The sequence below is a fragment of the Arvicanthis niloticus genome, chromosome 5 (genome assembly GCF_011762505.2).
Source record: "Arvicanthis niloticus isolate mArvNil1 chromosome 5, mArvNil1.pat.X, whole genome shotgun sequence".
Classification (NCBI taxonomy): Eukaryota; Metazoa; Chordata; class Mammalia; order Rodentia; family Muridae; genus Arvicanthis; species Arvicanthis niloticus.
In genome coordinates this window covers 41,125,314-41,145,823 of record NC_047662.1, presented here as the reverse complement: position 1 = coordinate 41,145,823, position 20,510 = coordinate 41,125,314, and the positions used below count along the sequence as shown (strand labels likewise).

At 39.3% G+C, this 20,510-nt stretch overlaps 1 protein-coding gene across 2 annotated transcripts in view; it reads left to right on the top strand.

Annotated features, from left to right (window-relative positions):
* Positions 1–20,510, top strand: part of Eps15 (epidermal growth factor receptor pathway substrate 15) — a 102,376-nt gene that overhangs the window by 72,025 nt on the left and 9,841 nt on the right. For both annotated transcript variants that reach the window (XM_034502174.2, XM_034502172.2), the window contains exons 14-21: positions 3,316–3,477; positions 3,831–4,028; positions 5,930–6,130; positions 8,528–8,644; positions 8,825–8,915; positions 13,550–13,585; positions 15,071–15,210; positions 17,489–17,558. In XM_034502174.2, the coding sequence (XP_034358065.1) occupies positions 3,316–3,477; positions 3,831–4,028; positions 5,930–6,130; positions 8,528–8,644; positions 8,825–8,915; positions 13,550–13,585; positions 15,071–15,210; positions 17,489–17,558 (1,015 nt within the window). The remainder of the gene's footprint in view (positions 1–3,315; positions 3,478–3,830; positions 4,029–5,929; positions 6,131–8,527; positions 8,645–8,824; positions 8,916–13,549; positions 13,586–15,070; positions 15,211–17,488; positions 17,559–20,510) is intronic.

Genomic DNA, 20,510 nt, shown 5'->3' with positions numbered 1-20,510 from the left:
TACGTGGTCATGAGCACAGAAATGGATGAAGCCCCTATTCTGTTTTCTAGTACAGAAATGCATGTAACAGGGGCTGGAGGTGTTGCCCAGTGGTTAAGAGCATGTTCTTCCTGGAGACCTAAGTTCAGTTCCCAGCAGCCACGTAAGATGGTGTACAACTATCTGTAATACCAGCTCCAGGGGCTCCAGCGTCTCCATCCTCCATAGGTACCTTCACCTACAGGTACACAACCACAGGCACACACACAATTAAAAAAAAGAATGTGTTTTTTTTAATTCACTTAATATATTACATATACAGGATATATCAAATATTAAATTGATAAAAATAAACCAGTAATCTTAACCAAAAGTCTGAGGATTGATCTGAATAGTTTCTCAGTTGCCCATTTGTGCTTTAGTTTTCTTACCTGCATATGTGACCAGTAATAGCACCTACCTCTTAGATGTGCATGTGGGATGCATTCATGCCATAGTACACCTGTGGAGGTCTCTCCTTCCACTGTGGCGGTCCTGAGAATCTTTATCCACTGAACCATGTTACCAACCTAGTCTTTAATACACTATCAATTAAAATTTCTCCTCTATGTAAACATAATCCTCAATTCAGAAAGGACAGGTTTTAAGTGTGTTGTATAAGCTATATACCTCAGTGAAGCGGTTTAAAATAATTATATACCAATGTTGAAAGCATTATGCTAATCAAAAGAACCCAGTTAAGGGAAAAATATATATTTATATTTATGTAGATTATCTAAATTAGAGAGATTTATAGAAATGAGAAATAGGTTGATGTTCGCCTAGGACAGAGGAGAATGGGAAGTAAAAGAAGGGAGGTCAGGAGCAAAGGGGGTAACTTGAAATGAAGAAGAGTTTCTTTGGGAGGTTGATGGAAATGTTTGGAAATGCCTTTAGGTGATAATTGTATAACTCCCTAAGTAAAGTAAATGGATTAACTCTGTATCTGTAAATTATCTCACAAAAGCTATTATAGAAAATAAACTGGAGCCTGAGGGAAAGGGGTGGCGCCCTCCTCAGTACTGGAGAAGCAGAGGCAGGTGGATACCTAAATTGGAAGCCAGCCTGTTCTACAGAGTGAGGTCCAGGACAGCCAGGACCACACAGAGAAACCCTGCCTTATTCATATATTAGGAGTGGGATCAGGAGGTGTTGGTTATATTGGTCAGAAACTGACACTGTAACAGTGGGGGTTGGGGGAAGCCTTGAAAGAGATCAAATGTTTCAATGCCTAGGAGAAGAAGTAGTAAAGCACTGGAGGGTGGAGAGGAACAGCATAGCAGTCAGTGTGGTTGGAGTAAACTGAGCAAAGGAAGGAGCATTTGGGCATGAGTTGGCACACAGGATAATGTAGGTTCTTAGGGGCTTTGAGGGGTTTTTCCAGTGAGATGAAGACTGAAAGGTTTTGGTAAGTGATATGATTTGACACAAGAATTTGTTTTACTTTGTGCTTCATGCTTTTAAAACATTGTTTTCCAGTTGTGATGGTATACCTGTAATTCTACTATTTTTAGAGTCCAAGGCTAGCTATCCTTTAGTGCATCTGAGGTCAAGCCAGCTTGGGCTACATGAGGCCCATTCTCCAAAAAAAAAGTTGTTTTTCTTAATTTTAACTGACACACGGTAATTATATGTATATCTTGGGATGCAGTATGACATTTCATCCTGTTTATACAGTACACTGATCAGACAGGTAATTTGCAAAACTATCACTCAGGCATGCATTATTTTTTTGTGTGTGTTGGTAACTTTGAAAGTCCTAGTCACTTACCACTTAATTGCTGTGAACTATATTTATCCTGCTGTGCTCTGGAATATCAGGCTTTACCCCTATGTAGCTATATATACCTCTACTCTCAAACCTTTCTTCCCTACACTCACCCAAGGTCTGACAAATGTTATTCCCAACCATATGAGACTACTACTTTCTTTGGGGGGTGGGGGGTGTCGAGACAGGGTTTCTCTGTGTAGCCCTGGCTGTCCTGGAACTCACTCTGTAGACCAGGCTGGCCTCAAACTCAGAAATCCACCTGCCTCTGCCTCCCAAGTGCTGGGATTAAAGGCGTGCGCCACCATTGCCCGGCGAGACTACTACTTTCACTGTTAAATACAAGTAAGAAAATATGGGATTTGGCATAAGTTGGAATTGTTCCTTTTGTTTTTGATGCTGGGGTTTTAACCAGGATCTCTCTCTCTCTCTCTCTCTCTCTCTCTCTCTCTCTCTCTCTCTCTCTCTCTGTGTGTGTGTGTGTGTGTGTTATTAGTGGTAGTGGTGTTTTATTTTTGTGAGGCAGGGTCTCCATGTAACCCTGGCTATTCTGGTAGTCACTATGTAGATCAGGTATCTCAGGGTTTTTGTTGATATGATGAAACACCATGACCAAAAAGCAAGGAAAGGGTTATTTGGGGAGGAAAGGGTTATTCAGCTTACACTTCCACAGCACTGCTTATCAAAGGAAATCAGGACAGGAACTCAAACAGGGCAGGAACCTGGAGGCAGTAGCTGTTGCAGAGGCCATGGAGGAGTGCTGCTTACTGGCTTGCTTCTCCTGGCTTGCTCAGCCTTTCTTATAAAACCTACACCACAAGTCCAGGGATGACACCACCCTCAAAAGGCTGGGAACTCCACATTAATCAGTAATTAAGAAAATGCCATATAGGTGTATATTATGGAAGCATTTTCTTAATTAAGGTTCCTGCCTCTCAGATGACTTTATCATGTGTCAAGTTGACAATAAAACTAGTCAGCACACTAGGCTAGCCTCAAACTCAAGAGATGTCTGACTCAGCCTCTGGAGCTGCTGGGATTAAAGGTGTGTGTCACCACATTCAGCTGACAAAAGGCTTTCTAAAAGTGGCTGGGGTGCTGAAAATACATGTCAGAGTAGCTGAGAGGAAGCAGTATAACCCCCTTGGAAGGCAACTGTCTGAGAGAGGAAGGTGACTTCAGCCAGCACTGAAGGGAAGGATCTGCTGGCAGCTCTGCCACAGGAGAGAAGGGAAGTGGAAAGAAAAAGTGGAAGATGATGCCATGGTTTTCACTAGAAGATTGAGGTTACAGCAGATTCAGGAAATAATGTGAGCTCTGTTTGGACACATAGCAGTCAGACATCCGAGGACTGATCTGAGTAAGTAGACTAGAGATCCAAGTCCAGAAGCGGTCACGTGAAGACTGCATGTAAGATTGAGTGCTTCAGTCCTCTAATACAGAATACTTAATAAACAAGACTTTGTTTTCCCTTAAAGTAGACTTAAAAATTCACCTGTCCATAATGTGTGAATTTTCTTGTGTTTCAGGATCTTCAAGATGAAGTTCAAAGGGAGAGTATTAATCTACAAAAACTGCAGGCCCAGAAGCAGCAGGTGCAGGAACTCCTGGATGAACTGGATGATCAGAAAGCCCAGCTGGAAGAGCAGCTCAAGGAAGTCAAAAAGAAATGTGCTGAGGAGGCCCAGCTGGTAAGGCCGCTGCTCACTGACCTGCTCTACCTCCATCTCGTTCCTGATTTTTTTGTTTTAAAAACCATTCCCTACTTATTAGTGGCAATCTAGCCAGCAATTGCTTTATGAAGGAATTGGACGGATGTTTATGTAGAGTTATAGTTCTCTGTAGTAGAAATTAGAAAGGTATTATCTTTCCAACTCTTGATTACACAGATGTTACTTATGTTACACAGATGATGCCTCTAAGTTTCTTTTAGCCCCTTCCCTGTTATCTTTCGCTACCAAAAGAATACCTCAAAAGTTCCAGTCAACTAGACTAGACATCTCTTCATTTAATTCCCTCTCCTCCCATTCATCTCCATTTCTAGATTTCTTCCCTGAAAGCAGAAATAACTAGTCAAGAGTCTCAGATCTCCACTTACGAGGAAGAACTGTTGAAAGCTAGAGAGGAACTAAGTCGCCTACAACAAGAAACAGCACAATTGGAGGAAAGTGTGGAGTCAGGAAAGGCTCAGCTGGAACCTCTTCAGCAGCAGCTACAAGATTCACAGCAGGAGATGAGTTCAGTAAGTGGAAACAAGCAGAATGCCCAGAGGGGCCTTGTTTGTACTTTGTGTAACCTTTAACATCTGCTCCTTCTTCATCTGCCTAGTTAGGATCTCTAGTTGTTTAATGCTTGCAGTTGGTGTCTAATGGACATTTACACAGTGGATGAGAGTAGGGGCTTTGTAGTTAAAGCTGTTCAGGTTTGAATGCTGGCTCTGCCATTTAGTACGTGAATCACCTTTGAATATCAGATTTTTCATCTTTAAAGTTGAAGATTTAATAACAAGCCTGCTTATTAGGGCTATTATAAGGATTAAATGAGGCAAAACATGAGGTAAGTTAGCATAGTGTCTGATACATGAATCCTCAGTAAATATTCTCTATTTTTATAAAAAAATAGCCTTGCTGGCTGTTTTATGTCAACTTAAAACAAGCTAAAGTCATGGGGACGGGAAGCTTCAATTGAGAAAATGAGTCTGTGAAATGGGACAAGCCTATAGGGCATTTTTCTTTTCTTTTTTTCTTTTTGTTTTGTTTTTCGAGACAGGGTCTTATATAACAGTCCTGGCTATTCTGGAACTCACTTTGTAGATCAAGCTGGCCTTGAACTCACAGAAATCTACCCTCCCCTGCCTCCCAAGTGCCGAGATTAAGGCATACCACTATGTCTAGCTTGAAAGGCATTTTCTTAATTAGTGATTGATGGGGAGGGCTCAGCCCATTGTGCCATGTGCCACTCCTGGGCTGGTGGTCCTGAGTGCTATAAAGAAAGCAGGCTGAGCAAACCATGAGGAGCCAGCCAGTAAGCAGCACTCCTCCATGGCTTCTGCATCAGCTTCTGCCTCCAGGTTCCTGCCCTGTTTGAGTTCCTATACTGACTTCGATTAATGATGAACAGTGATGTGGAAGTGTAGGCCAAATAATCTTCTCCTCCCCAAGTTGCTTTGGTCATGATCGATCTATCTATCTATCTATCTATCTATTATCTATCTATCATCCATCCATCCATCTTTCTTTCTTTCTTTTTTCCTTTTTTTTTTTTTTTTTTTTTTTTTTTGTTGTTTTTGTTTTGTTTTTTTCGAGACGGGATTTCTCTGTGTAGCCCTGGCTGTCCTGGAACTCACTCTGTAGATCAGGCTGGCCTTGAACTCAGAGATCCGCCTGCCTCTGCCTCCCAAGTGCTGGGATTAAAGGCCACCACTGCCCGGCATGATGTTTCATCATAGCATACATAACTAAGACACAACACAACTTGTCTTTTCTTGGGATTCTAATTTTTAGATCAATTTTGCTCATTGAAATCATTTAGTTTTCTTGTTTCTGTTTATTATTATTTACTATATTATAATATATTTATTCTGCCTTTTGTGTCTTACTGTTGAATTCATTTGAATAGTTGAGGTCAAAACAGCTTTATCCTTTGTTTATTGGACTTTGTGTAGGGCTCTTCTTTCCCATTTACAAATAGTACCAGAGCAGAGCGTCAGCTTGACTTACCCTGTCTTCACTCCCTTCTCCAACAGGAATGTGGCCGATTCTAAAACTTCTTATACTATATAGTATACTATATATGCATATGTATGTATATAATATATATATATATACTATATATTGCATATTATGTAGTATACTGTAAAGTATACTAGAGTATACTTTAATTTTCTATAACTCCTATAACTATAGTTATTTCCTATAACTAACTTGGAGATTTCACAAGACTTACAAAAACAAATGCATGCATGCTAAAATTGTAGGAGGACGCACTGGAAGAGATTATTGAAACTTTTAAGTCATGCTTCATTCCTAGAGAAGTCTGCTAATAGGAAGCAAACTCATCCTTGAGTAAGTCTGGGGGAAAGCTATTTGTGTGTTATATATTTCTAGTATTAAATTGTTTTATATTTCTCTTTTGTATTGGCAGATGAAAATGAGATTGGACATGAAGGATCTGGAAGCTCATAACAACCAATCAAATTGGTGCAGTAGCCCACAAAGCATTCTTGTAAACGGTGCTACAGATTACTGTAGCCTCAGCACCAGCAGCAGTGAAACTGCCAACCTCAACGAGCATGCTGAAGGCCAGAACAACCTAGAGTCTGAACCCATACACCAGGAGTCATCAGTGAGTGTTTATTAACTTTCCCCCTCCCACCTCCAGGTTGATGAAGATCAAAGTTAGTGTGTACATACTTATATGTAGAGGCCAGGGGTCATCCTCAAAGTGTTATTCCTCAGGGTCTCTGACTGAGATCTAGGGCTTACCAATTAGACTAGGGTGGCTGGCCAGAAGCCCCAGGTATCTGTTTGTCTATACCTCTCCTGCTCTGGGACTCCAAGCACACGCCACCATGCTTGGCTTTTTGCATGGATGCTGGGTGTCTGAACTCAGGTCCTTATACCTGAGCAGCAGGCGCTTTTATCAAATGGGCTGTCTTTCCAGCCCCAGAACAAGGCTTTGTTAACATCGTATATAATATAAGGAAATACAATTTTAAGATAAATTTTAATTTTTATTTATGTATGTGTGTGTAGGTACCCACAGAAGCCAGAAGAGGGTGTCAGATGCTTTGGAGCTGGAGTTAACAGGCAGTTTAAGCTGCCTTGTGTGGGTGCTGGGAATTGAACTTGGGTTCCCTGGAAGAACAGCTAGTGTTCTTAACTTCTAGTAATTCCATCAGCCCCAGTAATTGAAATTCTTTCTTTTCAGTTTTAACTAATGTACAAATGTAATCTAATTAATAACAGTTTGTTTTAAATAATATGCTCTTGTGTAGCTCAGGCTAGCCTCAAACTTAATCTATAGCTAAGGATGTCTTTAAACTCTTTTATAACTTAATATGTCTGCCTGTGGGGAGAGGGGGTTCACTAGTATGCTCACCTTTGGTTGCACTCATCCACATGCGCAAGCATACATAGAGGCCAGAGTTCAACTTTGCTGTCTTCCAATACCACTCTCTGCCATCCCAGCATTGGGGTTACAGTTATACACTACCATGCCTGGCTTTTACTTGGGTGTTTTAAACTTGAACTCAGTTAATTCTTCATGCTTGTGCACCAAGCACTTTACAAGGGAGCCATCTTCTCATCTTTATGCACTTGGCCTGCCTGCCTCCATTTCCCATTTAATGGGTTTAAGAGAGTGTGGTACCACACCTGGTTTTTTGTTTACTTTTCATAGAAGATAGGTGAAAATCAGTATTTCTGGTAGGCATGGTGGTAGGCATATTTAAATTTTTGTTTGTTTATTTTGCATATATACACATACCAGAGTGTCCATATGGAAGTCAGAAGAAAACATGTGGAAATCAGTTCTCTCTTTTTACCTTATGACCAGGGATTGCACTCAGTTATCAGTGTCTTTACCTGTTTAGCTCTCTCTGCAGCCCTGGCATACACTCTTAATTCCAGCACTCAGAAAGCTAAGGAGAACAGTTGTAAGTTCTAAGCCATCTTGGGCTATATAGTGAGACCGTGTCTCAGAACAACAAAAGCACCTCTCTATATAATAACATTTGGAGATAGGGTCTCACTGTGTTGCCCAAACACCTTTGCACAATTGCTTCTGCCTTCAGAATTGCAGAGATAGCATGAAAACCTGGCTTAGGTAATAACATTATTTAAAGTTTACTTTATTTTTAAGTATTTAGGTATTTAATAGTTTAAATATTATTTTAATACTTTTTTGAAGTTAAATTATAAAGTATATCTTTTTTCCTTTTCCTCTAACCCTTCCCACATTCTAGTGAAATTCATGGCCTCTTTTTCTTTAATTGTTTTACACACACACACACACACACACACACACACACACACAGAGAGAGAGAGAGACAGAGACAGAGACAGAGACAGAGACAGAGAGACAGAGAGATGGAAGAAGGGAGGGAGAAAATAAATATAACCTGTTCAGTCCATGTAATATTACCTGTATATGTATGAGTTCAGAGATGACCACTTAGTATTGGATAGAAAAAAGGTGTTAAGGGTCTAGCGATATAGCATAGTGACAGATAGTTTGCACATCATTCAAGGGGCCCTGAGTTTGATCCCCAATACCAAAATAAGTTTTAAGACATGCAGACACACACACACACACACACACACACACACACACGCAGTTAAAAACTTGTTTTTAGCCATGTATTGTAATTCCTTTAAATCCCAGTACTCAGAGGTAAAGGCAGGTGAACCTCTGAGTTTGAGGCCAGCCTGATTTACATAGTGTGTTCCAGGCCAGCCAGTATTACACAATAAGACACTCTCTCTCAAAAAAAAAAGTTGTTAAAATAATCTTTCCCAAAAATCTTTATTATCTTTATGGGTGGGTATTAGCATACCACAGTGTTCTTGGGGAAGTCAGAAGAAAACTTGTAGGAGTTTGTTTTCACTTCCTCTAGTGAGTCCTGGAGATTGAACTCAGGTTGTCTGGCTCAGCAGCAAATGCCTTTACTCACTGAGCCATCTCACCAGCCTGAGACAAAAGATTTTTAATCTGTCACGCTCACATATGTATCTTTGGTAGGTGAGAAGTAGTCCTGAAATAGCGCCTTCTGATGTGACTGATGAGAGCGAAATTGTGACTGCAGCTGATAATGAAAAAGTTAGCCCCAGATTTGATGATGACAAGCATTCAAAAGAGGTGAAGATAATTGTACATTCAGTTGTTCTTGTTACTCTTGTCTTAAATGATCTTTGTAGCTGAAAAATATTTACTGAATTTTTTCAAAGTATGTATATGATCAGAATGTGAGTCATTTGAAGTACTTTCTTTAAACATTTGGTTACTAAAATATCTGTTTTAATTAAAATTTATTTCTAGGAAGATCCATTTAATGTAGAATCAAGTTCACTGACAGATGCAGTTGCAGATACAAACTTGGATTTTTTCCAGTCTGATCCTTTTGTTGGCAGTAAGTATCTTTCTTTTGTAAGTGTATCCAAAACAGTACTTTCTGATGTATAAATTATACAACTATTAAGGCTTCAGTTTTGAGAGTGTATTTTTTACAATACAAGTAAAGCTAAGGGTTATAAGGGTTATTTGCTACTATTTAACCTTAATTAAAATTAAATTTTTAATTAAAATTTATCTGATTAAGAGAATTTTCTTCAGAGTAAACGCTAAAGGAAAGATTATATTATAAGCCAGTGGTAGAGATTGCACATTCATGAATCAGCATTACTTAGCTAATAATTACTAAAATTACTAACACCAGGCCAAGCATGGAATCACACTCTGTAATCCCAACATTTTGAGTTTAGCCTGAGCTACAGAACAAAACTGCCTCAGGAAACTTTTTAAAAATGAAGAAAAGAGAAAGGGGAAAAAAAAAAAAAAAAGCTATCACTGTAATTTTGAATCATTAGAAGGTGTTGGGCATGGTGACATAAGTTTTTAGTTTTAGTACTCAAAAAACAGAGGTAGGTAGATGGATGTCTTGTGTTCAAAGCCAGCATAGTTTACATAGCCAGAGCCACACAGTGAGATTATTATCTCAAAAAATAAAATAAAACTGAAATAACAGTGGAAGCTATAATAGAATTAGATGTCTGATTCTCTTTCCTTAAGATACTTCTAATTTTAGAAACTTAAATCTAACTGGGCATGGTGATGCATGCCTTTAATCCCAACACTCAGGAAGCAGAGACAGATGGATCTCTTGATTTAAAGGCCAGCCTGGTCTACAAGAGTAAGTTCCAGGACAGCCAGGGCTACATAGAGAAACCCTATCACAAAAAAAAAAAAAAAAAAAAAAAATCCTGTGTCAATGGTCTTTTGAATTATTTTTTATTTCCAGAATTATCTTGTGAAACTTGTGAAACTGAGCTTGGTATCATAGGTATGATGTTAATTCCAGCACTTGATAAGCAGAGATGGGAGGATCCTGTAGGTTTGAGGCCAGTCTAGTCTATATAGTTTGTTTCAGCCAGGGCTGCATAGTGAGATCTAGTTTCAAACAAATAAGGGGCTGGAGAAATGGCTCAGCAATTAAGCCTTGGCTTAATCTGCTTGCTGCTCTTGTAGAGGACCTGAGATCCGTTTCCAGTATGCACATGGCAGCACCACTATCTGTAACTCCAGTTCCAGAGGATCTCACGCCCTCTTCTGTCTTCCACTTGCACCAGACATGCACTTGGTGCATAGAAAGCAGGCAAAACACTTACACTCCAAAATAAGTAAATAAATGAATAAACAAAATTTATACAAACAAAAAGCAAGAGATATGAAGCTAAGACATACAGGAAGTATAACTTATCCAATAGTCATGGTGGAAATGAGCCCAAATATCTGAACTCTCTAAAATAAACAAGCACAAAATAATTTTTTGAAATGTGTAAAGTGCCAAAAAGTAAACATAAGTTTAGCACTTAAAATATATAGGGCTGAGATTGTGCTCAGTAGAAGAGTACCTGTCCTAGCAGGCTTAATACCTTGGTTTGATCCTTAAAAGTACAGACCAATCATTCAGTCATAGATTAAGAACACTTACAGTTTTATAGTTGTCACCATAATCTAATTTTGGAGCAGTTTATCACTTTTTCCCACCTCAGCCCCAACCTAATTTTAAAATGGGCATAATTATTTAACTATTTCTCCAAAATACATATATAAACAATAAATAAGCTTATAGAAAGATTTACAACGTTAACCAGACCCTCAAATAAGCTACCACTTCACGTCTACTAGGATGGCTGTAATCAAAAGCTGATAACAAGCATCAGTGAGGTATATAGAAATTAGAACTACCATACACTGTAGCGGGAGGTATTAAAAATGTTCCTGGCTCAGCCACCGTGCTCCTGCACCAAGTCCAGCACCGGCTGGCAGTCTCAGTGGCTCTGGCCCAGGCTCCCCCTCCCCAGACATTGGCATGGCTGCTGCCTCTGCCTGCCAACTCCATGGCCTCCACGGCTCTAGGCCTGGCCCCTAGGCCAACTCTGCCACTTCCATGGCGCTAGGCCTAGCCCCATGCAATACCCACCATCCTTGTGGTTAGATATCATAATACCCAGTAATCCAGTAAATCAAAACTCTTAATGCTTATAGTTACAGTCAGATTTATATATCAATGAAATCTCAATACACAAGATGCCCACACAATTTACACAAGTTATCCCAATTATCCTAACTTTTTGATATGAATAACTACCTGAGGCTACAAAGGCCATGCAGTTCACATCTACCTCCATTTCGCCTTCTTCTTCTGCCCGCTCCTGCACCCCTCTCTCAGCCACTCTTAGCTCCACCTCTCTTTTCCATGTCCAATCATAGACCTCTGCTGCACTAATATTTAAAATAGATTCAGCAGGGAAATTCCTGCTACAATACACTACTCGTGGGAATGTGAAATGGTCTTTGGAAAACTGCCTGGCAGTTTCTAAACCAATAATTAGAATTACTTTATGACCTGGTATGTACCCAGGAGGAATGGACACACGCAAAAACATGTGTGTCTTTCTGCTTAGTTGGGTTTTTTTTGTTTGTTTTTTGGGTTTTGTTTGTGTATTTGTTTTTTTGGGTTTTGTTTGTTTGTGTGTTTTGTTTTTGAGACAAGGTTTCTCTGTGTAGCCTCGGCTGTCCTGGAGCTCACTCTGTAGACCAGGCAGCAAGAACGTATATGTCAGTGTTGAGCAGCACATCATTTTTTTCTTCTTTTCAATTAGACTATCTTTTTTTTCTTCTAATTATGTATGTTGGTGTATGAACATGAGTACAGAGGCCAGTGGAATTGGATCCCTCTCAAGCTGGAGTTGCAGACAGTTGTAAGCTGCCCAATTTGGGTGCTAGGAACTGCTCCTTGGCATGAGCAGGATACACTTTTTAATGCTGAGTCACCTTTCCAGCCCAGTTTATCTTTTTATTGTTGACTTGTAAGAGCTTTTTACGTGTTCCAAGTAAAACTCTTATCATATGATTTGAAAATACTTTATTAACTCTCTCTGCGTGCGCATATGTGTGCATGTGTGTGTGGTTTTTTTGAGACAGGTTATTCTGCCTCAAGCTAATGGCAGTCTTCTTTTTGCCTCATCCTCCTGAGTGTTGATTATAAGCGTGGTGAGCATTCATGCCTTTTCTTCTAAGAACTGTATAGTTGGAGCTGTTAAATCTGGAGCTTTGGGGCTAGAGAGACAGCGCAGTGGTTGAGAACACTTGCTGCACTACCAGAGGACCTGGATTTGGTGCCTAACACCTACGTCAGGCAGTTCAAACGCTGTAACTCCATTCTAGGCATCTGATCTGATGTACTCTGGCCTCTTGCGCATCTGCATGCATATATACACACACATACACACACACACACATACACACATATGCACGGGGTGGGTGGGTGGGTGGAGATCTTCATAACTAAAGAGATTTAGAGATTTAGTTTAGTGTTTAGTTAATTCTATATCTTAGTATGAGGTAAAAATCTTTCTTGTTGTCTAAACATCTTTTTTTTTTTTTTTTTTTTTTTTTTTTGGAGACAGGATTTTCTATAGCCTAAACTGGCCTCAGACTCACTGTACAGCCAAGGCTAACCTTGAACTTCTGACCTTTCTCTCTCTACATTTGAATGCTGAGATTATGATGCACACTGTCACACCAGACATATGGGGTTCTGGGGCTGGAGCTCAGGGCTTTATGCCACCCAGGAAAGCACTCGGCCAATGTAAACTACATCCCCAGCCCCAAATACCATATGTTGAAAAGACTGTCCTTTCACCCTTTCTTTGTCATTTGCTCGAGATACTCTTTTCAAAATTCAAGTGGCCATAAATGTGAGAGTTTGTCTCTGGCTTCTTAAATTTCTGGCGGTTTTTGGTTTTGTTTGGTTGTTGCCTTAGTCAGGCCTTCTTTATTACATGAAGTACTGTTGGTAATATCTATTCAGCCTTGTGAGGAGTAGATATTTTGTCGGTAAATTTTTACTATTGTGTCTCCCTTCTCCTGTAAACTCTTTCAATCAAATGTAAGTATATTTGGTTCTTATGTTAGTTACTCTCCTGTTACTGTGATAAAACACCATGACCAAGGCAACTTACAGAAGTCAGAGTTTATTTGGGCTGTTTCAGAGGCTTAGAGGCTGTAATGGCAGGGACAGCATGGCAGCAGGCATGGCAGCCAGAACAGGAAGCATAGAGCAAACATTAAAAGTCAAGTCTTAGAGCTCTCAAAGCCTGCCTCCCATGGCACACTTCATCCAACAAAGCCAAACCTCCTAAACCTCCCCCAAACAGTTGGCACCAGCTGGGAACCAGGTGTTCAAAGGCCAGAGACTGGGGACATGTCTCATTCCAACCACCGAACCACCATCGCTCTAATCTGCCTTTGTATGATGTGTATTGAGTTGAACATTTACTTTTTATTATTTTAAATCTTACATAAGGTGAATAGCATAATTTTATTGAAATAGAATTGTTGCATTAAAGTATTGTAGCATTGAATTAGAATTGTTGAAACTGCTATTGTTTAATTTTGCTTTTGTTTTAAAAAATACCCTTTTCTACAACAATAAATAATAGTATTTATTTATTTATTTATTACTTTTTTTTGTCACAGGTGATCCTTTCAAGGATGATCCATTTGGAAAAATTGGTCAGTATATTTTTAAGTTTCTTCTTAACTTTAATTCTATTCTGTTATAGCCTTATATTGTATTTAGTGAGAACACAGAACTTGGGTAGTTCTAGGAGATGAACTGCTTTTTAGTTTTAAAACTGCTCTAAAGCCAAGGGGTGTGGGTGTATGTGTGTGTGTGTGTGTATGCATTTTTTAGGGAGTGGTTAGAGCCTTGTGAATTTGCTTAAGAAATTGTGTCTGTCTGTCTGAGTATGTCTGTGTATCTGTGTTGGGGTTAAACAGGACATTGTGCGTGCTAGGCAAGTTCTCTAGTATGCTTTCAACTCAAGCCTCACTTTTTTAAAAGAAAAGCAATAATCAAAATGTTGCTTAAACATAACATTGGTGGTAGGGGTAGAAAGATGGCTCAGTAGTTAAGACTGTGCTGTTCTTTGCAGAGGACCAAAGTTTGATTACCAACCCCCATAGGGTGACTCACAGTTGTCTGTAACTCTAGCTGAGGGGAACCAATACCTCTGATCTCTGCAAGGACTACACTTGTACATATATGCATAATTTAAATTTTTAATCTAAAAACACAAGGTCTAATTTTTCCATATTGAGTAAAAGTTGAATTAATATGAGTCTATATACTACTACAGAATACAAGGCTGTAAAATAATTTTGCTCTCCTACAATTTTAGACTGGTCATATGGGTTGGGAGCATTGAAAAATTATTAAATTTGAGATAATCATTTTTCTGAGATTTTTCAGTAGAATAAAGGAAGTCTTGTTTCCTACTTAATTTTGCTTCCCAAATGTGTTTCAGTGTATTAGCCTTGAGCTCAGAGAAGGAAATGTCTTTTAAAGTTTTTGTTGTTTCTTTTATAAGCATAGTACTAGAACACTTAGGACTAGATTCCTTAAAATTAAATGCTAACTAAAAAGTTTAGTAAGTGAAAAGCTTTATTTTTCTTGAAAGCAGAATAGAATCTGAAATAAAAAGGGAACTTGAAGTTGTGTAGGAGTTCAAAGTGATTTTGCTTTTTGAAAATCAAGTCTATTCAAAGAGGACAATTTTATTGAGTTTAAAGGTAAAACACCAGGGCAGGCAAGCTGTAAATCTCACCAGGTGCTCAGAGGAGAGGATGGAGAAGAGAAGGGAGAAGCAGGGTTGTAAGTGAGCTGGTATGGAGGTCAGCCACATGAGGACAAGCAGCCACACTGAGGATGGGCGGGCGGGAGGGAGGGAGCTTTAGAAGGAGTAAGAGGACACAGAGTACCACAGATGCATACTTAAGGACTCTGGCTGGTATCGGAAAGGGACGAAGAGGAGTAAAAAAAAAAAAAAAAGGTGGCTCTTTGAGTCTGAGTGGTGGGCAGACCCAGCCCAGCCTCACAGTGGCTCATAAGGAATGCCTCAAAGTGTCTTAAGTAAGGCACTGATAATGCCTGTAGGCAATAGAGAATGTAACATTAGGTTTTCAGCTTTTAACTTTTGTTTTGTTTCTTCTTTTTAGATCCATTTGGTGGTGATCCTTTCAAAGGTTCAGATCCATTTGCATCTGATTGCTTCTTTAAGCAGACTTCTGCTGATCCTTTTACCACTTCGAGTACCGACCCTTTCAGTGCATCTAGCAACAGCAGTAATACATCATCGGTGAGTGGCAGGATTAAAGACTGTTCAGCCGCTGAACAAGTATCTAAGGAAATATATTGAATATATAGTGATGGACGCTTCCCTTTGGTTATTTTAATGGTCCATCTGAAGTTTGTTTGGATCCCACCCTTCTAGGTTTTTGTCTAATGTAGTGTTTCATACTTTGATCTCCTACTGGAGAGGAGTGGATGACTTAGTGTCTAAAAATGAAGTTGTCCTTATCCCATTGGTGATACTAAGTATGTGACTGGAAGTTCAAAAGCCAGTCTTAAGTAAAACTTTTTATCAGTATCTGTTGTAATATTAAAGAAATAGAAGTTACTTAAAGGGAGACATTAATATTTTAGAAAAATGAAATCATTCATGTTGTTTATAGTTATACCTGGAATGTTAATCTTTAAAAGTATAAATTTGCACTGAATATCAGGCTCTTTTGAGTATGTGTCTACAGCCTCTGCTAATAGCCACAGACTGAGCCAAAGTCCTCTGTGATGTATAGCCATTCTAATCTTCATTTTCAACTTTGCAAGGCAGATGTTGATACCCTTGCTTTAAAAAAAAAAGACATTTTAGATTTTTTAGATTCAAAACCCTTACCCTATTGAATGCAGTGGTTAAAAGGTATAATCCCAGCACTGGAGACGTGGAGACGAGAGGATTCAAAACAAATCTTGGCTGCATAGTAAGTGTGGGAATATCTCAGGCTACATGACATCCTAGCTGGAGAGATGACTCAGCAGTTAAACATGTATTTCTCTTCCAGAAAGACTCAAGTTCAGTTTCCAATACCCATGTCAGGCAACACCCATACTCACAACTGCCTGTAACTCCAACTCCAGAGAATGCATTACCTCTAATTTCTGAGGTACTGACACATGTGAGACATGCACGTATGTACACATGATTAAAAATATATCTTTTTTTAAAAATCACATTACTTTACTATGCCCAAGATAGGGCTCTGGAGATGACTCAACAGGTAGCAGATCTGGGTTCACTTCCCAGCACCCACCGGCAGATCACAACTGTCTGTAACTCCAGTTTCAGGGGATCTGACACCCTCTCCTGCCCTACACAGGCACCTGGCAAGCGGGTATGGCATGTGAGACAGACAGACACACACACACACACACACACACACAAACACACACAGCACACAGAGTAGATATATGTATCTACTACATGCAGCCCAAACACTCACACACATAAAATAAAAATAAATTTATATTCTGGATATTTTAAAATACTCAAAATAGAATACAATAAAATATTTTATTTGTTTTTGTTTGGAGATTGACAGCAATATTTCTGTAAGTAAACTAGACAAAGAGAGGTACAATTAAGCGATGGGCATTTTACATAACTTTTGTCATTTATTAGTCTTATGTGAAGATTTTACTTTCTTAAAAGAGTAATTTTTTTGTTTTGTTTTTGCTTTTTTAGTAGTCTTAAATTATTTCCTTACTGTATTCATTAATAAGAGTTACTTGCCCAGCAGTCAGTATTTTCCACTGATATAAATTTTGAAGAACACCTCTATAACTCAATCTTTGTGGTCTCCACAAAACTACCACACCTAGTTTATAATGTAGACCGTATGCCAGATTCCTCTAAAATATATGGCAGTCTGAGTTCCCTTACTTCATGTTAACTCTATTCTCCACTGCTCTCAAGTCAAGTCTGCTCTTCCTAATTTGAAAATAGTATATTTCTCCTTTCTTCTCCCTGTCTGAGATGTTTCACCCATTGTGCTTACCCTTTTTCTTATGCTTTCAGAACAAATATCATCTTGCTTTTATCTCATAGTTTCTCTATTAAAATAAAAGGTTGTTGATATAAGAGTTATCACACCTATCTGGTCTTTTCTGTGTCCCCGGGTGGTGCTAAGCTCAGTGGCAGAGTGCTTGGTTAGGACGTGTGAGCTCTAGGTTCAATTCCAATACTACCAAAAGTGACTGCAGAAGAGGGGTTGGAGTTGTGGTTGGAGAAAGACGCATGAAGCCTACTGAATGTTGGGACCTTCCTGTGAGGTGATTGAGTGTTCACATAAACTCAACTTGTTAAATTATACATATGCCACATACTTTTTAGATAAATATTTAGTAATCAGAGAGTAATGTTTCCATTCATTGAGACTATATCAGGAAAGGAAAAACTCTGTTCCAAATGTTTGTTTTCTAATTCAGAACTTTGTAAAGTCTTTTTTTTTTTTTTAGGTTTGACAGTGAAGTTTCACCTATGAAATGTTGCCTCTCATAGATTGTACTGTTCTCTTTAGGTAGAAACTTGGAAGCACAATGACCCATTTGCTCCTGGTGGGACAGTTGTTGTTGCAGCTAGTGATTCAGGTAAAGACAGTTCTCAGTTTTATTAGTGTTAATCGCTGCCTTTTCATCAAGATTTTCTTCTCTAAACATTTTTGCCCTTATTAATTATGACTTTTAAATTGACATATAGTTATTCCCACTTAACACATACTAATAATAGCAACAAATACTGCTGTATCACCTTTTACTTCCTCACTTGTCATCTCATTTATCATTCTTCTTAAAGGTTTCTCTGTGCACTGTGTGCAGTGTCAGGAGAGCCAGTAAGAAGATTTTGCTGGGTACAGTGTGGTTTTTGGCTTAGAAAGGTGGTTCAGTGGGTAAGAGCCCTGCTGCTGTGGGAGCGTTAGGGCCTGGGTTTCAATCCCCAGCACTCACATAAGAAGCTAGATATGGCTGCACTTCCTATAGCCTCTGCACTTGGGGAGCAGAGGCAGGCAGGTCCGAGCGCTCACCTGCTCACTAGCCTGTTCAAAATGGTGAGGCAATAAGGAGGGGAGCAGTGAAGGAAAACATGTAGTGTTCTGTCCTGACCTTGCCATGAACATTCATGTGCCCACACCACACACAACGTAAACAAACCATGCACATGCACACAGAGACATACAAATACAAGAAAGAACAAAATGATTTGAAATTATCTTTGTATGATGATAACACTTTATTCCTGGTTCTTAGGAGGTTGAAGTAGAATTGCTGTAAGTTCTTGGCCAGCCTGGGCTATATAATAAGAACTACATAGTGAATTCCACACCAGCCTAGACTACAAAAGAAGAAACCTGTTCATAAATAAATAAATAAATAATTAGGTAGTTGGAGAGATGGCTCTTTCAGCTACTCTTTGGGGGAACTTTTTTTTTAATTTTTTAAAATTATTTATCTGTGTCTAGGTATGTGCATGTGAGTGTACATACCCACAGAGGTCAGAGGACAGCATTGGATCCTCTGGAGCTGGAGTTACAGGCAGTTGTGAGCCACCCACTGTAGGTGCTGGGAACTCTACAAGAGCAGTCTCTCTAGCAGTCTTTTGGAGAATTTTTATTTGTTACTTTCTTCCTCATTGGTCAGCTGGCTATGCTAAGAACTGTTACATCCATTTGAGGATCCTTCATAAACATGTGGCTTCTGTTCCCTGTGTTCACAATACTTTCAACAAATACCAGCACCTCCTACTCACCAGACCTTGTGCTCATCCTTGACGAGAAAGTAAGGAATAAAACGAAGTTCCTGGTACCATAGAGCTTTTATTGACAGGTGGAAGCAGATAAGGGTCAGGTGCTGATAAGAACTGTAGTAAGTTAAGCTTGAGGAGGGGATAAAAAGTTATATACCTGCAATGTAGATTTATTGTTTCTACATTTACAGAAAATAATAATTTAACAGGAGAAAAAAGACAAAGCTATATACTAAAGTATTCACAAGTGATTTTGGATAATAAGATTATAGATGATTTTATAGTATGCTTTTATACATTTTCCCCCCAATATATTACCTTTATTTTGGGAGAAGAGAGGGTGCTGGTGAGTTCATATTTACAGTGAAAGCCTGATCTGCTGCTCATGGCTTCTGTGTGCTGCCTGCCAACTTGCCTCAAGCATGTGTCTCACATGGTCTGACAGAATCTTTTCAGATTCTGGGCATGCCTGCACTTCATTCATACCAACCAACATTTGAGACAGTTTTGTCAAAGTCTTAATTCTCTGATTTGGAAAAAAAAAATTTCTCTCATCTAGGGTACATTTCCTCAGTATCTTGTAGAAAAACTCTAGCAATTATATATTTGTCATGTAGAAATACCTTTTTTTTTTTTCAATTAATATTTTTCAAAGTATACTTTCCAGTATTTCAGTTCTGGCCTAACTCAGTTGTGTTGCTACAAGTGTTGTAACACCTTATGAAATCTGTGAGGGAAGAGACAAAGGACATGGTATAGCATAATCAGTTCCTTCAGGGAAAAGAGCCTAGGGCATTTTCTTACGTTACCCTTGTGCACTCAAGAGTGTGAATCGGGAATAACAGAAGAGGAAAGGGAAGGGAATGCCTGACACTACACCTGGTGAAAGCATCCCCCAGTTATGCAGCTCTCCAGATGCTGTATTAATGCGAAGCATCTTCTGTAGTTAAATTTGCAGTTTCCTATGATTGAAGTTTTGGTATCCTCTTCTTGATCAGACTTGTGACCAACCTGGAAAGGTCTGTCTTCCGCTTTACCCAATCTGCTTCACTCTCACTGCCCTACTTCCTTGGTAGCAAAGCAGACAAAAATAAGGTGCCATGGGCCTGGACAGATGGCTCAGCTATCAGGAACACTGGCTGTTTCAGAGGATCCAGGTTCAGTTTCCAGAACCCACATGGCAGCTCACAACCATCTTTAACTGGAGTTCCAGGGAATTTGACACCCTCTTCTGCTTTCACAGACACCAGACACACACATAGTATGGATACATATATGCACACAATGCACCCACACATATATGAAAAAATAATAAGCATCTTTAAAAAAGAGCTAAGATCCCTTGTCTTCAGCACATGCCATTCTGTAGCTCACTCCCATTCACAGGGGCTTCCCTTTTTAAATAAACTGTCTCTTTTTTTGTTTCTAATTTTGGTTTTTGTTGTTGGGTTGGGTTGGGGTTTTTAGGGGAGGCAGGAGGGTAGCTCTGTAGCTGTCCTGGAACTCACTCTGTAGACTAGGCTAACCTCAAACTCACAGAGACCTGCCTGCCTCTGCCTGCCTACTGCTGGAATTAAAGGTATGTGCTACCACACTTGGCCAACTCTTTTTTTAATTTTAAGTATGTCCCAGGTGCAAATCTGTCCTGGAAACTTTAGCAGGTGTGCCTTTCCTCCCTCAATATACACAAACTTAGATCCGTGTCTGTGACTGTTAGCTTTCAGGGAGAACATATATGACAAATTCAAACCACTTGTGCTACAAAGTACTTATTAATTACAGATAACTATGGAACAAAG